Source organism: Danio rerio, chromosome 20, assembly GCF_052040795.2.
Source record: "Danio rerio strain M-AB ecotype USA chromosome 20, GRCz13ab, whole genome shotgun sequence".
Taxonomy (NCBI): domain Eukaryota; kingdom Metazoa; phylum Chordata; class Actinopteri; order Cypriniformes; family Danionidae; genus Danio; species Danio rerio.
The window spans coordinates 23,782,894-23,804,756 of NC_141040.1; the positions used below are offsets into that span (position 1 = coordinate 23,782,894).

Genomic DNA, 21,863 nt, shown 5'->3' on the forward strand with positions numbered 1-21,863 from the left:
GCCTTATTTTGTATAAGGTATTCGAATGATCTCTCAATCCTGATGCTGTATTTTTGTTTTGTTTTTCTGCTAACTACTATTCATTGTATACCCTAGTTAAAGCAAGTCCGACTCATTCTGAAAACGTACCGCTGTATACATTTCCAGAGAGTGCCAAATACTTCCCAGGAGGTACATTTTTTGTTGCAATTTTTGTTTTCACAAATTCACCAGAGGCACTTTCTGAGATCTCAAATTTCTCTCACGGATGCCATTCGAACCTGCTCATCTCACGTAAATCCACCAGAGGCCACTGTCAACTGACTAACTGACTGAATCCACCAGAGTCCGCTGTCAACTGACTAACTGACTGAATCCTGATGAACTGACCTACCCTCCTCCTTCCCTATCCAACCAATAGTGTTTTCTAAAGCACCGATTGACTTAATCACCCACTTCCCGAAATCCAACTAAAAGCCCTCGCCTGATTTTTACCAAGTTTTCAGATTTTACGACATTCTCACTCTGTTATTTACTTATTTATTTTATTTTTTGACTGAATTTGCAGGGGAGGAGGTAGTTGAATTATATGTCAAATATGTAACATACAGTATGTCATTATATAATTAGTACAGCCTGTATGTTTTATTAATAAATCAATAAAATACTGAACAAAATGTAATATTTTAACATTTGACTTAATCATTCACCTAGCAATTCAATTTGATGAAAATATCTTAAAAGTAGTGTATACAAACCCTGCTTTTTTCTGCATCATCTCAGAATTGATCTGATTTTAATTAAACAATTACACACACACACTAAGCCATTCTAAAATTAGACACAACTTGACAACAAACTGAGCTATTTATACTGTTTCTGTACAGCATTGATTGTAGGATCAATAAATCTGTCTTTTGAATAGACTGTTAAAACCATGTACAGTCAAGATCAATAAAGCCTCTGGAGCTTAAAGCCTCTGGCTCAAACTTACATCCCAGCACATAATGATGCATTTCATAAAACACGGCAGCTACTGTCCCTGTTTACTGTAAGACATGACGGCCAATCTTGTTTCTCTTTCCCATGACAGCAGCAGTGGAAAAAATATGATAATTCATAATTGGTGCAAATTCAACATTTATTTATTTTTTTGCAGGGTAAACAACAGATGATCATTAGATGCGAGAATACTCATATGAGTAATTATACATCTGGATGCAAATCTATTTTCCCCTTTGGGTTCGATTGTCTTTCAAACAAAAGAACAAGGTTTGTTTTTGTAAAATGAACTATGGAATAAATAATGAAATTGTGTCTTGTTAACATCCTAAATTCTGAGATAAGCCATGCTAATACAATGTGTAATTAATTAGGTGTCATTTTTAATAGCTTGACAGAGTTATTGTTAAAAGAACAATGTCATTTAAAGGTATAGTTTACCCAAAAACGAACATTTACTTACAATTTAGCCATTGCCTTGATGGAAAAAACAAATACTATAGAATGGCTACCTATTTACAATGTTGTTATATTATTTTGTGTTTAAAAATAGACTTATAAAGGTTTGGAACTAGTGGAGAGTGAAAGAATGATGAGTCTGAACATTTATTTTGCTAAGAAACATAAAGGATTGATGGTAAAAACAGCATCTGGACAGTCAGTACTCAGCCAGTCAGTAATTAGTCAGAGACAGCAGATCAATAACTTCACAGACGCAGCAATGCATCACTGTATTACACTGAATGAACAAGCTTACACATCACATTTATTTGTGAACACTGCTGCTTATTGATATATGAAGCATGAAGCTCAAGACAGTTAACACAATACTGTGCAACTGGTGAGTGGAAATTAAATTCATAGCGACACAGACATTGTCTCATGCCATGTATTTAACATGCAATGCATTTATTTTAAGAAATATTACCTCTGGAAAAAAATATTTCCCGATTTACATAGTCCATGCAGCAAATGGGTTGTGTAGATTCAATTTTACAATTTTAAATAATTGCTTTGTGGTTGTATGTAGGTTCAAATGAAATTAATATTTCAGACATTGTTGCTTTTATTGCTATTACCATTAATTATAATAGTAATATTAACAACAACAACAACAACAACAACTATTATTATTATTATTATTATTATTATTATTATTATTATTATTATTATTATTATTATTAGAGTGGCTTCTGAAGGATCATGTGACTTTCACATGTGATCATGTGAAATTATAAACTGCTTTTGAACAGTTATTTTATAGTGCAATAACAATTTTACAATGTGTACTGTATTTTTAATTAAATAAATGCAGCCTTGGTGAGCAGGATAAACTTATTTTCAAGAGTTCACACTTAGATATTGCTTGACAGCTGTAAGCAGGTTTGGCATGCTGTCCCGGGAGAGAACCCTGAGCTCGGAGATAGTTGAGCCCAGGGCTCCCGCCAGGTCCATAGAGCATGTGAGGGGAGTACGAGATCAGGTGGTTCTCGAGAGCTCCCCTTTTTGTAAAGGAGAAAAGGAGGAGAAAGGGGTGTATGGGGGGTTTCTTCGGAAAACGAAGATAAGGGAGTAATGTCTAGCTAGGCTACTTATAGTGGGTTAGGATAGATCTGATTGGCTAACTAATGAGTGTAGGTAGGTGGCCAGCTGCTGTCAATTATATCACATGCTCCTCTCAAAATTAGTTTAAAAACTTCACTTAAAACATTTAAAAATTGTACTGACCCCAAACTTTTGTGTAAGACCAGTGTAAGTAAAAACAATTATTTTTAAAAATGTGTTAAAAAACATCTTACCATTGAACCAAAATGCAGTTGGGGCAGTTGTGGCGTAATGATTATGGAGTTGGAATAGTAATCGAAAGGTTGCAGATTTAATTCCTGGCCCTGGCAGGAATTGAAAAGGGGCAGGAAGCAATATCTGCCCACTACTCCTGGTGTGTGTTTGTGTATGTGTGCTCTTACTCCTCACCATACTCTTTAAAAGATATGGATGTAGTATCTGTGACGTCAACCACAGGTTTCTGAAGAGCGCAAGTGGGTGTGGCCAACCGTCACCATTATGTTCGCGCGTCATCGCGCCGACAAGGGGTTACCAAAAATGGGCAAAGAGGTGGATGCTTGTAAGAATTTTGCTTAGACGGGTTTTTCTTTGGGAGAAACGCTTAATACTTCATAACCTGAGATTTATTTGTTTTCTGACCACATGTGCTTGGTTGTGTACTATATCAATAAAGTGTTTAGTCTTTTAAAAACACTGTTGTAATACTTTTTTAAAGGAGGAAAGTGCGAATGACGTCCAAACACTTCAAATATAGTCTGTGCTGTTAGTAAATGCAAGGCTATTTGTGAAATCCAGGCATAACACTGTACGACAACGTTTCAGATGACTGTTCTAGAGCTTACCTATTCTGAAGTGCATTACAGTTCTAAAGAAAATTATAAATGATAAATAGTAATCTTAAATAAAACAAATCCATTTATAGATATGATATATACGTATATATGAATTTCATATAAAAAAGGGAGGCCACTTGAATGGTTTGTGAGCCCAATAAAGTGCACACAGCATGCCATATTATCTGATAATTGTAGGAAATAATTCCAAAAGGCTATTGACTGTGTAAAGCCACATAAAACAAAACAAAAATACGATGTATATGCCGAGATCAGCAGCTAATCAGCCGGAATCAGCTGAATTGACGAGACTGCAAGCAGGGAGACTTATCTGTCACTCAAGTGGCCACGCCCTTAATTATGCAGACTTTATAAAACTTAATATAAACAAAACAGATGAGTTTTTTTTTAAATCCACCCTCGCAGTTGTCATGAAGGGTAATATTAGCTTTACACACCAACACCTTTTTTCTGCTATAAAGTTGGTCATTTTAACATGGGGGTCAATAGAAATGTGCTGTAATATGGAGCAAAACCTAGCAGAATTTCGATCAGTTTCATTTATTTCTGTAGCTTCACAAGGAAGAGCAGGATGTTGCTGCTTGCTCCTCACTCCAAAATGTGTGTGTTTGTACGCACTTAGATAGGTTAAAAACAGAGGAACAATTTTAAGTACACAGTAAAAAAATTGTTGGGTTCCACACAAATCTTTCATGATGTGCAAATACAAATCTTTTAAGTTAAAAAACATTTTTACAAACTTAAGTGGATTGAACATAAAACAATCAAGTTGTGTCCCAAAAAACTTAATAGTTGTGTTGTTTCAACTCATTTTAAACAGTTTGAAAAAACAGCTAAAGTAATATGAGTAAAACCGTACTTGACAAGTCTCTCTTTACTGAGAACTGCACAGATGCTAAAGACTTACTATTGTGTATGCATATCTGATTGGATCTAAACAACGCCTTTTCATACGCTCATGTTTGCCGTGAGGTTGCTAACAGACACTCCTGTTGTCTGTTGACATGCTGAGAAAGCGCAGGCACTTGCTGACAGTAATTTCACTTTACAAGATGTGACTCCATTTGAAATAGATCTGTTTCCTCTGATAACGTCTGCTCCACTAAAGGCGATGTCTCCCCTGTGCTGACTGTAAAAGTCCCCAACAACAGTTGATGCTCAAAGATAGCCCAAAACAAGCCACGGAAGATCATTACAGCCACTGCGAGATGTAGAAAGTATCATATCGGTGTAGCAGGAACACATAAAGCTCTGGAAAGCCCCTGGGTGAGTGTATTACTGCTGAGTGAACTGTACTGCACTCACTCTGGTCACTGCCAAAGAATGGATGAGGTTTATCTCTAGATTCGAGTACTGGGAGGCAGTGGTCACATGATGGCAGGGCCCCGAGGAGCATCGCTTTCCTTACTCAGCACACACCATAACTCCTGCCCGGTACTGTATTAAAATGTCAGGATTCTTCTGAACTACAGCCACACATGTCCTACTACTCAAGAGAATGAATGTGAGGTATAAAGAGGGAGATGTGGGCCGGGCAGTTTGTTATGTAATGTTTGTATGTTTTATTAATCAGTTCAGACAGGCTTTGTTTGCACTTTATTTTAAAGCATGTGCACTGACATGGGCTTACTGTGTAGTTGTTTAAAGGGGTGGTCCACATCAATATCATATTTTAAACTTTAGTTGATGTGTAATGTAGCTGTGTGAACAGAAACAACATCTCTGAATGTAATACGCTCAAAGTTCAATGCAAAGGGAGGCATTGGCTTTTACAGAGTTAGCTTAGCAAAGCCTACAGTGAACGAAGTTTGGGGACTACAAAAAAAAAAAAACATCAGGGCTAGTGAGATCATAAGGGCTTCAGGTTATGCACATTCACCTTGCGCATACACTCTGTCCAAAAATGGAGCATGACCAGAGGTGCTGTAATGTTATAGCAAAGAAAGCTAAAATGGCATCCAAATGCTGCTATTTCCACAGAGCTTGTTCTCTTTCGCTTTCCCTGCACTCTACATCTCATTTAACAAACTCGCAAAAGATCGCCAACTTATCCAGCATATGTTTTAAGCAATGGATGTCCTCCCAGCCGCAACCCAGCACTGGGAAACACCAATACGCTCTCACATTCACACACATACATTACGGCCAATTTAGTTTATTCAATTCACCTATAGCACATGTCTTTGGACTGTGGGGGAAACCGGAGCACCCGGAGGAAACCCTTGCAAACATAGGGAGCACATGCAAACACCGCACAGAAATGCCAACTGACCAAGCCATGACTTAAACCAGCGACTGTCTTGCTGTGAGGCGACAGTGCTAACCACTAAACCACCGTGCCGCCCCTCCTGTTATTAGTCAATTATTGTATTTAATATAATAAGCATGTACAGTGCTCAGCGTGAATCAGTAAACCCCATTTTGAAAATGATTATTTTTATTTAAGTTTTTGTGTATACAGGCAATCTTGTTTGGTTTTATTAAGCAGCTATATAAAAATAAGAGTGTTGTCATCAAAAGTCTTTAGGAATAGAATAATAATAATAGATATTAGCTGTTTATTATGTCTAACACATTCATTTGGATGAACTGATTTTTCGTATACAGTACTAATACAATGAGTATACACATTATAAATTTTTGTAAATCATCCTACAGAAAATATTGATTGAAAAGACAGATCTGTGAGGGGTGTACTCATTTAGGCATAGCACTGCATTTGATTGTTAAATATTGTTTAAAAAGCAGTTCCCCCCGAAATAACAAAATTTGCCATGTGATTTTCCTCACCCTCATGGCGTTCCAAATGTATTTGGTGTGTGTCTGTGTGTGCATGTGTGTGTGCGTGATGCAGTTACTGTGTTTAACCACAACCACTTTCTGCACAATATTTTGGCAATATTTAACAGTATGCTTGTTGCACCTCTATGGCTCAATCTCTCCATGTCATGTTCAAATCTAATAAAAGCTTTGGTTTCAGTAGCAAGGATGATTATAGGTTTGAAGCTTACAGTTTTAATGGTAACACTTTACGATAACAGTACATGAGTAATGATGAGTTAATGTATGTGCTAATCATGAACTAACTTTAATTACAGCATGAGTCTCATGAGTTCTTGTGTGGATAACTTCTACCTTAATTACTCTTTGGTACATGTTGTTAACTGATGTATTAATTACCACATTAGTTAATGCTTATTTTAACAATCATGCATGTTCATGTAGAATTATATCATGACTTTACTTGAAGGGGCACATCACCATTAACCCATTACTAACTACTCATGAACTCCTTATGCACGTCCGTCTAGTGTGTCTACACTGACCAACAAGAAAAGTGTTCTATCAACATTAACATGAACAGTTGAAACACAGGAGTTCATGAGTAGTTAAGGATGAGGTAATGGTGATGTGCCCCTCAAGTAAAGTCATGACATAATTAACAGCTCATGGGTTCAGCTAGTTTAAACTTAAATGTTAATTAATACATTATTGACAACATGTACTAACAAGTAATTAAGCTCGCCGGTATTCACACATGAACTTTTGTGACTCATGCTGTAGTAAAAGTTAGTTCATGATTAGAGGACGCCTTAACTCATTAATCCTAATAAAGTAATGTTTAGTTTACATAACACATCATTATTCATGTACTGGTATCATAAAGTGTTATCGTTTTGTTTTTGTTTTACTACGATGACCTCTTATTTATCAAACTTTTAAGTAAAGGTTGATTTCTAAATCAACTTATAAATGTTCTAACTCAAAGTTTAGGTCTTATTCAGCTACAACAGAGGCCAATGTTTCCACAGTTTCCAAAATGGCAAAGAACATCATTTTGTTTATTGTAGTTTTGCTTGTTTGTTTTTCATTTGTTTTTCAATACATCACAAAGAAATGTAAGTACTTAGAGAACATTTCCTATTATAAACTTATAAAAGACAAACGTGAAGCTTCTTTGAAACTTTATAAATATTATTCTGTGTTCCAGAGCAGAATGAATTTGGCAAAACACGATAGTAAATAAATAATGCCAGAGTTTTATTTTTGGATGATGTACTGTCACTTTAATTGCCTTAGTAGCAGTACCACTTGCTCTCTTTCCTCTCTCAGTCCCACACACAGCCTTAACAAGCCTTGAATCTTAACATTTAAAAAATTAAAAAGGAGTACAAAGCAAATGTACATGCATTAAAGGAAAAGAACAAGACTCTTAACCTGTAACTAACATATCAGAAAAACAAAAAGGCCCTGATCAGCAGCTGGATTTAACATGGTGATTAACCTAATGCTAATTGCACAGATCTAATATAAATCCTGTCCCATTCATCCCAAAAAAAAAAAAAAGGTATGCACAGATCTGTGACTAGCACAAAAGACTGACTCAGAACAAGCAATTAAACTCAGCTTTTGTAAATCTGCTAGTATTTATGAATTCATATGGTATGTTAATACAAAATGTCTGTTTCATCACAATTTAGTACAGTAACAGCCGGATTTGGCTAATGCAGTATATATAACAGAAAAAAACTAACAATGCAGCATATTGTAGCACAGTGAGATAAATCCACAAACAACACAAGACTTTCTCCCCATCTGCTGTCATTTGTGTGCGCAGAGAGAAATCTGACAGAAACGCAGGGGCAGGCGGTGTAGAACAAGCGAGCAATAAATATGAGCTTCAGCACTGCATACTGCACATCAGGAGAAGATCAGCACTGCGCCGCACTTCTGCTGAAACTGATCTGAAGCCAGCTGCGCTTTCTAAGCTACTGGCTGCCAAATTAAACAACCTTTAGTCGGCTTTCTAATTAAAACTTTTAAAGCTGATGCCTGTAATTCTGTGACACTTATTGTGTGCGAAAAAAAAAATGCCCATTGAGCTACAAGTGTCACAGCACTCAAATAATACAGACAAAGCCAGAATCCAAGAAACTTGGCTCTGTAAATAAATACAGTATTAAACTTGAGTTGTTAATAAACAAACAAACAAACAGCATTGTAACTGAATCAATACATACATAAATAAATAAGTAAATAAAAAGATAGATAGCTAAATAACTGGATGAATGGATAAAAAATAAAAATAAAAATTAAAATAAAAATAAAAAACAATAAATAAATAAATAAATAAATAAATAAATAAATAAATAAATATATAAATAAATAAATAAAGGTAGGTAGGTAGGTAGGTAGGTAGGTAGGTAGGTAGGTAGGTAGGTAGATAGATACACAGCAAATTCATCAGAGTTAAATTCTCGGTGTTGAAGCATTTCAGAGTAAAGTGTTGACGTTAAAGAGTTAGATTTTGATAAATGAATATAATAAGAGTTAGAATTGATTTTATTCAGTGCGAAATCAAGGAGTTATCTTTTCAACACTTGGTGGTGTTATTTCCAACATCCGGGAATTCATGCAGCACCAGTCACTGAAGAATTTTCCAGACGCCATTTTCCATCTGAGGTTTAGAACAGCAACTGGTGAGTCAAACTACCTAAATGTTGGTATTTTACTGACTTTCTTTAAGGAAATACAGTTGTAAACATATTGTTAAGTTAATAACTTTAGAATGGAGTGACAATTTTAAACTTCTGCGGTTCATTCATGGTCGTTTGTGTATCTAGCTTAACTGCATTACTATTGACTTCTTTTCAAGAATGTTTTATATATGCTCACGCATACATAGTGCATAAAAACATCAAATGTACATGTTCAACACATTTCTGTCACGCTTAATGCCATTTTTTGGGTTGTTACCCATCTGCAAAATAAAATCGACACTTCTCCTTTAATTCGAAGCAAACTAGCGAGGGAATCCCCGGAGCAGCCTAGCCTATTCTGCCCGGATGCTAACGGCAACACAGGACGGTTTCCAAAAGCTCAGGAGAGTTTCTAAAACATATCTGGTGAGTAAATGAACATATGCTTACTTGTAAAAGGCTTCCTGACTAAAACATATGATTGTTTGTTATTCGTGTACGTTAATTTGGTTATTTTAAACACCGCGGCCCCTTTAAACTGGTTCATTCGTGGCCGTCCATATACCGTTAAGTTAGTTCATAGACTCGCGTGATAACGTACGCTTGAATTATATTAAGTGTTGACAACCATTAAAGTCGGAATGTTAACATTAATGTCTTTAAATGACCGCGTTTGCACTTTCTCAGACATTTAACGTTACAGAAGTCTCCCGGAAGTTGCGGGACTAATGTTAACGTTATCCCGCAAATGCACAGAGACTGCCAGATGCCCAAGTAGATGCCCGCAAATGAATGATAATCTCCCGGAAATCGCGCGTCTCCCGCCCGGTCATTAAACACTTTGCACACCCCTCTCCACCGCATCCCTCCCAGCTCTTCAGGTACGTCGCGCGTCACCCCCACCGCTCTTCAGGTAAGTCGCGCGCAACTGATCCCATTGCTCTTCAGGTACTCATCTCTCCCGCTACCTCCCGCAAATCAACTCTGTATCCCCCGAAAATTACTTTTCCCAACTCGGGATGTCTGACGTTAGTAAGTTAGGCTATTTATGTAGCCAGGAACATCTTAGTCAAGCTTTTTCTCCCGCATGATATTGTGCTTAAAACTATAGGCTAAACTTAGCATGTACTGTACACAACATTTCCGTTTTATTAAAGACAATTTAGTGCGTTGTAAACAGCCACCTGTCTGTAAAATTAATCAACTGATTTATATTTGAGCAGCCTAATGATGATACAGGTTTGATTTGTAGATTTATTATCAATAATCAACATCTGAATCAAAAGATATCTGAAAAAGTGAGGCATACTTTGTGATGTTCATCTCTCCTTTTTATCTGAAGGTTATGCATGTGTTAGATACTAATTTTTTGTTGTTTTTTTTAACTGCCACAGTTCTCTATACAATAACACAAGACCCTGAGACGGTGGCTGATTAGAGACGGATGGTACCTTTCCAGAGTTGGTGAAATGACCAAGCACACCTTCTTGGTCATATGTGGTGATAATAATGAAGGTATGTTTGATAAAGTTCTGTATTTGTTTCACAAGCTGAGAGGGTATTAGAGCATTAAAGAATAACGAATGACATGAAGGTGATAAGATTTGTATTGTGGGTGAACTGTTACTTAAATAATGTTTTGCTCTTTGCTTTGCACCTTTTCTTCTTCTGCTTATCCTAATATTTTAGATTATATTTGGACCTTAAACATCTGCTAGACTCCAGTAAAGGTGGCGTCAATACTGGACCTGAAAGGGCCTAACAAGTTGAATCTGGTAAAGAAACACACACACACACACACACACGCTTACAGAAAACTGTAAGTTTATGAATATTTTTACACTGTGGCCAATATTTTGGGGAAGTCAGCATCACTAAATGATATAAAAGATTTTAAGCTCCTCTAAATTTTGCTCCAAGTGTTGTGTTAAATTGAGGATTCTGGACAGACAGCTGCCTGTTTTTCCAGTTCTAGTCATAGTGGTTAACCTAATTGTTTTTGGAGATCCAACAGTGATGTATGTGTTTTTTCTACTTTTCCATATCCTGTCACCTCAACCAGCTGGGAGAGTCAAGTTGTGGATCATCATGAAGATTTTCAAAAGGTGAGTTTAGATTTCTTGAATGTTTTATTTACTTTAAATGTTCTTTTAAATATATCATAGAATTTGATTGCAATTTGTTTTCAAACATTTTTCTTAGTCATGCTGGAGTCTTGAAGAGTTCTTAGATGAGCATCACCCTATATCCGTGCATCAGGAACGACCAGACCAGCGATCAGCAGCTACTACATCGTCATGGATAAAAAGGTCATCCTGTGGCTGGGAAGTACTTCATTCACAGGACATGCTTGATGAGATTTCCTAGCTCCAGTTTGTTTTCACACAAGTTTACAGCATTTATACCTTCATTTAAACTGCTGTGTGTTGATATGGAGGACCAAGGAAACACCAGAAGTAAAAGATTTGCACGCCAAGTTGTTTAAAATGTAATTTCAGAAGAAAACTATGCATTCAGAAGAAAACTATGAGTGACGATATATTGAACTTTCAAATTGCTCAGATGAAACATCAAGTTTGGACCAAAGGACTGAAACAGCCTTTTTGAGCACTGGTCATACATATTTTGTTGATACTGTCTGTACTAATAAAACATTTAAAGCATATTCGACATTGTTGCATTTTAAAAACTGAATGAATTGTTGAAGTGGTGAATGTTTTCAAATAAAATGTTTTTTCTTTTGTAATTTACAGTCTATTTGACCTTTTTACCATATTTACACTCAAGAGAGTTGAATAAAATAACAATATATTACACCAGGCGGTGTTAAATATAGTTACTTTTTTAACTCTGCCCAGAGTTAAAATTAACCCTTACTTCGGTGTCAATGTGCCAACCCTTTTGAAAGTGTTGATTTAACTCAGTTTTGAGTGGACCCCATGAGACACTTTCAAATTGTTGAAATTAACACCCACAGAGTTGTTTTGGGTCCCCATATTTTGCTGTGTAGATAGATAGATAGATAGATAGATAGATAGATAGATAGATAGATAGATAGATAGATAGATAGATAGATAGATAGATAGATAGATAGATAGATAGATAGATAGATAGATAGATAGATAGATAGATAGATAGATAGATAGATAGATAGATAGATAGATAGATAGATAAAGTAAACAAAAAATAAATAAATAAAGCATTGTCTAATGAAACATCTAATAGAATGAAGAAACATTTTTTGAAAAACAAAGTGTTAAATTGTAAATGAATGAATGAATAAATAAATAAATAAATAAATAAATAAATAAATAAATAAATAAATAAATAAATAAATAAATAAAGCATCGTGTAATCGAACAAAGAAACATGGACCATGCTATGTCTGCACTGCAGCTAACTATAAGTACGCAATTTCCAAATGCTTTAATATTAAAAAAATAATAAATTATTAAAAATTAAAATTCATAACATCTTTATTAAGGATCATTTACTCAGTTATGTCACTTGAAAAGATGACATTGTTTAAATTGTCTTTGTCATGTCAACTTGACATTATCAGGGCAATTTTTCAAAAGGTGTACATCTATCTTAAACATGATTGGATTGAGGCCAAAACAAATTTTCTGATTAGTGTTATTATATCATAAAATAAAATAATCCAAAAAAAATTTACAACAATGTCATTAATATTTAATGACATTTTAACTACCACTGCAATTAAAGTAAAGAAAAATATTAATGATGCTGTTCTAAAATTGATGACACAATTATAATTGCCTTATAACAATCAGATATAAAACAAATGATGTTGTCTTGGTAATGTCAAGGTGTCATGTTGAAGACATCTCAAACATTGTCACTTTTGCATTTAAAATGACATGAGTGAACTGACATTTAATGTCCTTAGTGTGCATAAACTCTCATTCAAATTCATGATGTGTTATGTCTTGATTATAAAGGTTTCATGACCAGCCTCTTCAAATAAAGCATTTATTTTAATCATTTATTTTTCTGCGCAGTGATGCCAGTTCTAATAGGGATCATTTACTGACACAGTAAAACACATAAATTACATATTAAAGCCCCATAAATCTAATAATTTTAATCATTAAGTTTTACAGAAATATCCATGCAATATATATAGCATTTATACATAGCATTTCACAAAAAAATCTAATTATACAGTTAAAGTTAGAATTATTAGCCCCCCTTTTTGATTTTTCTAAACAATATATATTTCCCAATTTATGTTTAACAGAGCAAGAAAATTTTCACACTATGCCTGATAATATTCTTTCTTCTGGAGAGAGTCTTATTTGTTTTATTCAGTAGATAGTCTACAGAACAAACCATCATTATACAATAACTTGCTTAATTACTCTAACCTGCCTAGTTAACCTAATTAACCTAGTTAAGCCTTTAAATGTCACTTTAAGCTGTATAGAAGCATCTTGAAAAACATCTAGTAAAATATTATTTACTGTCATCATGGCAAAGATAAAATAAATCAGTTATTAAAAAATGAGTTATTAAAACTATAATGTTTAGAAATGTGTTTAAAAAATCTACTCTCCATTCAACAGAAATTGGGGGGAAAATACAGGGTGGATAATAATTCTAATTTCAACTGTATGTATATATATATATATATATTTATATATATGTGTGTGTGTGTGTGTGTGTAATGTATATAAAAAAATATATATATATATATATATATTTTTTTTTTTAAAGCCATAGCAATTACTCCTTACAAAGTTGACCTACAAATGGCTGACTCATAGTTGTCTTTGCATATTTATATACAGAATATGAGGTAGTGTTTTAGTATCCAAAAAAATACACTCTATACTTCCTTGAACTGCAATCTAGCTGCCATTCATGTTTTGAGAAGCACTGCCCAACATGTCTCTTTCTGCAGTGCCACTGTGCATATCACCTGCCATTTCAGCCAAAAGCTTCTAGTCATAGCTGTAACTCATACTATCTCAAGTGTATTTCAGCTCAATCTCTCATAAGCTCACCTGCACAACTACATTACTTCTGAAAAACATAACAGAATGTGATTTGGTAACAAAGACTAAAAAGCAGTGTCATGGGTTGAGTTTGAACAAATGTACTCATTTTTGATCCAATATAGGCAGAGCCATTTTCAAATAAGCAATGAAGTGATGATGTGATGCAAAATGTTTTTTTTTTTTTTTTTTTTTTGCAAGGGCAGACAATTGGTTTACATTAAATTATGGGGTGTTATGTGATACTTGTTTCTGTAATGCTTTTAAACAGCACTTAAAAATTTTGCTGACGCACTCTGATTGGTGAGGATAATGAGCATTTAGCTGATACTATTTTAGGTTTATTCCCTACTGAGTGGTTCAGTTTTTTAAAGCATAAGAGATTTATTTAATGTATAATTCTGATAAACTTACATTACAGCAACAGCTCTTCATTTAAACAAATAATGCTGAATACATAACCCTGATGTAAAAAGAAAATCCACATGATTCAAATTCCTAAATACAAATGCCAAACATTTACATTTCAAAATTATACATGAGCTAAATTAAAAATAAATAAATAAATAAATTATACAATTATATATTTGAATTTCTCCAAGTAAATTTTCAATCATAGAAATTTATATTTATTTGAAAAGAATCATACATTAGTATTAAAGTTGCAGTAGGTGATCTGCCTAAATGCCATTGGTTGGCATAATATCTAATGTAACACAGTCCTTCCCCTGCCATCTAAAGCCACGCCTCCTGAAATCATGTTACTACAATTCTGAACAAAAAACTGTATTGTATCTAGGGCTGTGCAATTGGGACAAAGGAAAACCATCACAGTTTCCTTGAACAATATTGCGATTTCGATTTTAATTTCAATTTTTGCACACACAGACATTTCACAGTGCGAATATAAAACATATTTCCAAAGGAAATCAATTAGACCTTTATCAAAGACCTGTAAAAAATCACCTAGTTAAAGTGTAACAAATTGTCTCTAGAACACATAAATACGCTACCGGGGTGTGTGTGTCTGTATGTGTGTCTGCATGTGTGTCTGCGTGTGTGTCTCCATATGTGTCTGCATGTGTGTCAGCGTGTGTGTGTGCGTGCGTGCGTGTCATCAAACACAAGTAGTCTCCAATGTTCTGTTTGAGCACATGTCAGAAGTAGCTGCGTAAACTTTTGTACGCATCCACAGATTTTTTTGCCATGCATAGATCATAGACCTCTTTGTAACGCTGCATGAAATAGTCTGTTCACACATTGCGTCTTTTGCGTGCACAAGTTTGTTATTTCCATGCGCACACAGTTGAAAACATCTCTACTTTTAGAATGCTACAACCGCACCGCGAGTCACGTAACAAAAACTGAGCGATCAGCTTTATACTTTATACACGTTTCGGTAGACTAATTACCTCAAACAAACACACAAGCAAAGGGCGAGCTGCGTAAATGGATGCACAGATGTACAAATCTACATATCTACATTTTTTTGGCACACAGTTTGGGCTACTTATCAGAATTACGGGAATTGTCAGCCTAACAAATTTTCATTGGATGAACATTTTTTAGTCTTATGCCTTACCCAGAAAATAAAAATTAATATAAATACAAATGCATTTAGATAATTTACTTTACTCATTTTTATTGGAATGTGAAGAGACTTTCAACTAGCACCACAAAAAAAAATGTTTCTAAAGACAATCACCTACTGCACCTTTACTGTAAATATTAAAGATTGCAGTCACACTTTACGATTTTATTAGTTTATGTTAGTTATGGTGTTTACTAACATGAACTAAGAATGAACAATACTTGTATAGCATCTAATAATCATAGTTCAACATTTGCTAATGCCAAATAATGATTGTTAACATTATTTAATGCACTGAGTTAACAAGAACTAATAATGAACAACTGTATTTTCATTAACTAACACTGACAAATATAGATAAATATTGTATAAAATGTATTTTGTTGTTTGTTTATGTTAGTTAATACATTAATACATTCAACCTTATTGTAAAGTGTTACCAAAATTACTTTGACTTGACCATTAGATGAAAAAAGCCAACAAAAGAACAAAAATTAAGATTCAAATCCACAATATTGACTAACAAATCCACATTAAATCCACAATATTGACTGACCAAGTCTAATATCAACCAACAACCAGGGTGCGAATTACAGGGGGTTTGGGGGATTGACCTCCCTAATTAATGCTTGATGCCCTTGAAGGACATCAAAACAAGATGTATGGGGGGGTTAGTCCTTTAATAGTAAGAAATAGCTTTCTCTGATCTCTGAACGATAGCTTAAATATTAATAATTAAAAATCTATGATATAAATATACATTTGATCCCCCCATAACAGTTTATACCATTGTAAATGCATAATCGTGCCAATCAATGCTTGGAAAAATATAATTCAACAGTTTAAAAATTGGCAGTTCTAAAGCACCGATAGACATCTTAAGTATTCCCAAAACACGGTTCTTGTAAAATAGGTGCTTATTTCTGCATGTAGTCTAAAAAAGAAAAATTAGACACATACTTTGTCAATATGAGCTACAGTAACCTCTTAAACCGTCACTAAATATCCCTCAAAACAATGATAATGTATAATTCTATGTATAATTCACACACTACCAACAACCCCTATGCCATCGATAAATATTGTACTTCTAATCTTCATGTATTCATCAACCATCTAATCTTCAAACAAGTAAGCAATTTACTGTTAGTTAAAGAGCCCATAAAAGAAAGTAAACCAATAATACTCACAGCCCACCATCATCATGGCCACAGAGAAGATCTTCTCCCCGTCAGTGGTTGGTGCAATGTTGCCAAAGCCAATAGTGGTGAGACTGGTCATGGTGAAATAGAGAGATGAAATGTAGAGCGTGTGTTTGCTTGGTCCACCTTCCCAATGGCCTGAGCCGCTGGCGTTATAGCGGTACGGCGTCCCAATGCTAATGGCTAACTGATAAAGCCAGCTGTCCGTCTTGAGGCTATTGGTGGCTTCATCGATGACCTCGTAATCTCCAATGCTGTACCAGATGCAGGCCAGCCAATGTGCCACCAGGCCAAAGACACACACCAGCAAAACCAACACAGCAGCACCATATTCCAGATAGTGGTCCAGTTTGCGAGCAACTCGACCCAGGCGGAGTAAACGCACCACTTTCAATGAGCTGAACAGACTGCTGAGACCCTGGAGAAGAAAAAGAGAAAGTAGCATAAGAAATAGGGAGGGCAAGGTACTGCAGGTTAATGGGTAGTAAATAAATTACTAATATTTATCACCATATCTCCCCAGTTGACTGATTAAGCATTAAGAATAGCTAAAATTAAGCCTCTATTATAACCCTGGACCACTTATTAAGTCTTGTGTTGCATAGAAAGATTTGTCTTTTATGCTAAAAATCATTCAAATACCAAAGATCATAATCCATGAAGACATTTTGTAAAATTCCTACTTGACTTACTGATACTGTATATCAAAATAATATTTTGGTCAATATATTATCATTATTTTTGTTTTTGTTTTTTTGCACTCAAATTCCGGATTTTCAAATAGTTGCATCACAGGCAAACATTGTCCAATCATAACACACCATTTATCAATGGTAAGTAAATTAATTCACCTTTCAGATAATTCTAAAGTCTGCATTACATAAAAGTGTCACTTCAGACAGCGTTTGTGGTCCAGGGTCACAAATTTCATGTTTAATATGTAAATAAGGCATCATTTAATTAAATATGAGCTATTTTGCATACATTTTTAGTAAACAAATTTGAACATTGAATGAAGTTGGGTTGATTGCCTAATTTTTTTGACATATTAGGGGTTTGCAAATCTCTTTTTATTACTCCATAAATCAGAAAACACTACAAACAGCTATAAATAAATACATTTTCACATTTGTTTGGAGAATGGTATGTTGTACATAATCAAGAAAATTACGTATGAAATATCCCAGTTTAAAAAAAAAATAGATATGACTAAAACTGAAGTTTGATAAGTGTAAAAAAAAATTGTAGAAACACTTAAAAGTCTATTTTGGATGTTTTCTTTTTTTGTTAGAAATCAGTTCAAGTCCGAATTATTAGCCACCCTGAATTATAAGCCCCCTGTTTATTTTTTCCCCCAATTTCTGTTTAACAGAGAGCAGATTTTTTCAACACATTTCTAAACATAAGAGTTTTAATACTTTATTTCTAAAAACTGATTTATTTTATCTTTGTCATGATGACAGTGAAAAATATTTTACTCAATATTTTTCAAGATGCTTCTATACAGCTTCAAGTGACATTAAAAGGCTTAACGAGGTTAGTTAGGTTAACTAGGCAGGTTAGAGTAATGAGGCAAGTTTTTGTATAATGATGTTTTTTTCTGTAGACTATCGACAAAAAAAAATAGCTTAAAGGGGTTAATAATTTTGTCCTTAAAATGGTTTTTAAAAAATTATAACTGCTTTTATTCTAGCCAAAATAAAACAAATAAGACTTTCTTCAGAAGAAAAAAATATTATCAGACATACTGTAAAAAATTCCTTGCTCTGGTAAACATCATTTGAGAAAAAAAAAAGAAAAAGAAAAATCAAAGGGGGGCTAATAAATGTGACTTCAACTATATATCAACTATATATATATATATATATATATATATATATATATATATATATATATATATATATATATATATATATATATATATATATATATATATAGGGATTGTTCATGCAAAAATAGAACATTGCGGGTCCTTTATACTGACCATTAACATTTTGTGTTGAGATTTCTCTACATTTATCTAGGCACAAGACTTTTTTTTCAATGTTTTAACAAGACTAGGTTTAACAATCTTATTTTTTGTTAAATAAATATTGTCATTTTTATTAATAAAATGTAAATATTACAATATTGGTGGGTATACAATTAATTTTTCAATCCTTTTTCTTTTAGTTTTCAGATTCTCTATAAATTTCTAATCACTAGACCCATCCCATGACTTTTATTTTGTAATATAGAGTTGTGGAAAAAAATTAAGAGACTACCAGTTTCATGAAGACATATTGATTTAGGTATATTTAGATACATAGGCTTCTTTGAACAAGGTTCATTTGAAAGTTCTCAGCATGACTTTCAAAAAAGTCAGGTGAGAATTTCAAGGAAAGATCGTGCATGTCCATATGAACATGAATAATTCCAGGTTGATGGGTGTCATGAAGCTCCAGAGACCTGCTCCTTCAGCCTATAGTCGCTTTGATCACACACCTTTCATGTCAGAGAACAGATAGCCAAAGTTCCTCCACTGATCCTTCAACTCTATACAGCACATCCAAAGAGAACCACAGATCTCACCAGACATTTTACTGATCAGGTAAATTGTGTTAAGCTAATGGAAGATAAAAACTAACAGTTCTGAAGAATGTTGTTGAGCATATATTATTGGCTCTGAATGCAATTTAAAGATGATTCTTTTAAATTCCACAAGAAGCAGGATAACTTTTCACAGGTAAGAATGTGTTGGTTTGTGCTTTTAAACAATTTCAGTAAGACAGCTTGGTAACATTTTAACGTTGCATTAGCTAATGTTTTCCTCTAGCTGCTTTCTGTAATGAATGCTCAATTTTGTTAGTGCACGCCAAATTGTAAAGACTTGACTAAATATGTAAAGACAGATGATGGAATAAACAAGACATAACAGCAGCAGAGTGTTTATGATGGAAGAATTCAATCAAATGTTTGGGTTTTGATTGAGATGTTGAGAAGTAAACCTTGAGGTAAAAGTAGTCCTAATACAGTATGTTGAAACTTTAATGGATATTAGCCTCCTATTAGCAGTAACTAGCCTCCGCCTTAGCCTCCACATCAAAGTCCCTGAAAGAAAGGTCAAGGTGCTCCAGAATTGGCCAGCCCAGTCACCAGACATAAACAAGCAACAAGACTTTTGCCTGAGCAAAGTCAGACCTTACTGTCCTAATTAAATAGTTGAAAATCAAGGCATGATAACTTTTTGATTTGGTAAAATAAGCTTCTGATAGCAAATGATCAACTAGAAGTCAAGTTATTAATTGTCATTCCTAAAACTTTGTCAGGTAGTGCGCTGTTGGTTTCTAGATTGCCAATACTAGAGTCAGCTGCTCTAAAAACTGTGTGTGTGTGTGTGTGTGTGTGTGTGTGTGTGTGTGTGTGTGTGTGTGTGTGTGTGTGTGTGTGTGTGTGTGTGTGTGTGTGTGTGTGTGTGTGTGTGTGTGTGTGTGTGTGTGTGTGTGTGTTTTATATATTAAAGCTTATATTTGTGTGTTATGTGATTGTTTATAGACAATGTTTTGTACCTTTAAATACCAGTTTAATGTCCTACTAATTCTTTAGATAGTCAGAATTTACCAACACTCTAGTATGAGTTTAAATTTAAATATATGCTTGATTGATGCTTTATTACACACAATAAATGTGTGTTTCTCAATTATTAATGTGTGTTTATGTAGACCTAATAGTTATTGGGATAAAAATATCAACACAGTGCTTGGAAACATTCAGAAAATATGAATGTTGTCGAGTCTGTCTCATTAAAGAGTGGAATAAGTATAGTGTTTTTTGGCTCTGAAAGCAAAGTGAAGAGGATGCTTTCACTCAGTTACGCCCACACGTGCACTGTTACCCGTTGAACAAAAGCTTAAACATTGCTTGTCAACTTAGGGCCGATAGAGATTACAGGTCTTTCCAGGAAAAAGGCCACGCTGATTAACATATATTTGTTATAGTTTTCTTCACGTACACAAATACACTGTTAACTAGATTTGTACAAGGATTATAGGGGGAACATCTGCTGAAAGGGTTTAATGGTGTTAAACCTTGATATTATTACAGTCTGAAGGATTACTTAAGTTCATAGTGACAGTGATTTAATTTTGAGAGTTTGTATGCTTTGCGCTTCTACAAAAATAAAAAAATAAAAATATTACCCATATTAACTCCCACTGGTTCAAAAGTCAAAATCAAAAATAAGTGATAATGCAGTGTCACAAAAATTAGGGATGCATTAATATTAGGATAGTAAAAAAAAAAAAAGCTGGAAACCAGCACCCACTGACCTTAAAACAACAAATAATATAGATGTCAATGGTTACAGGTTTTCAACCTTTTTCAAAATTCCTTTTTTCATGTTTGACCAAACAAAAAAAACAAGCCAGGCTCATTCTGAAAGCATACCTCTATATACAATTCTGGAGAGCATAAAATATGTCCCAGCAGCTACTTTTTTGCAGTTTTGGTTTTCGCAAATCCACCGGAGGTCACTGTGTATGCTTTTACAGATGTCAAATTTCTCAAGTGAGTGCCATTTGCGCCTGCTGTTAAATGCACTAGAACCTGCTGTCGACTGACTGACTTATCCACCAATTATCCCCCCACCCACCCACTCCCTTCCCTAAACCCAACCGATAGTATTTTCAAAAGCACAGACTGACTCGATCAACTTTTCTCTAAACCCAACCGATAGTGTTTTTCAAAAGCACAGACTGACCCAATCCCCTCCTTCCCTAAACCCAACTGATAGTGTTTTCAAAAACAAAGACTGACCAGATCACCCACTTCCCTAAATCCAACCGATAGTGTTTTTTAAAAGCACAGACTGACCGGATCACCCACTTTCCCCTAAACCCATCCAATAGTGTTTTCAAAAGCACAGACTGACCTGATCACCCCCTTCCTTAAACCCAACCGATAGTGTTTTCAAAAGCACAGACTGACCCGATCACCCCCTTTCCTAAACCCAACCGATAGTGTTTTCAAAAGCAGACTGACCCAATCACCTCCTTTCCTACACACATACAATATTGTTTTCAAAATCACAGACTGACCCGATCACTTCCTTTCCTAAACCCAACCGATAGTGTTTGTCAAAAGCACGGACTGAACCGATCACTCCGTTCCCTAAACCCAACCGATAGTGTTTT

At 34.6% G+C, this 21,863-nt stretch overlaps 1 protein-coding gene and 1 long non-coding RNA gene across 4 annotated transcripts in view; one reads left to right on the top strand and one right to left on the bottom strand.

Annotated features, from left to right (window-relative positions):
- kcnh5a (potassium voltage-gated channel, subfamily H (eag-related), member 5a) overlaps positions 1 to 21,863 on the bottom strand; it is a 227,759-nt gene that overhangs the window by 120,879 nt on the left and 85,017 nt on the right. For all 3 annotated transcript variants that reach the window (XR_015517664.1, XM_087296997.1, NM_001276280.1), the window contains 1 exon segment: positions 16,681 to 17,110. Coding sequence is in view for 2 of the 3 variants with exons in the window: in XM_087296997.1 (XP_087153123.1) it covers positions 16,681 to 17,110 (430 nt within the window). In the remaining variant the exon portion in view is untranslated.
- On the top strand, positions 8,743 to 11,626 carry LOC137488639 (uncharacterized). Its single transcript, XR_015519256.1, has 6 exons — positions 8,743 to 8,881; positions 9,201 to 9,307; positions 10,276 to 10,396; positions 10,571 to 10,656; positions 10,944 to 10,986; positions 11,084 to 11,626. It is a non-coding gene; the product is annotated as an uncharacterized LOC137488639 (long non-coding RNA).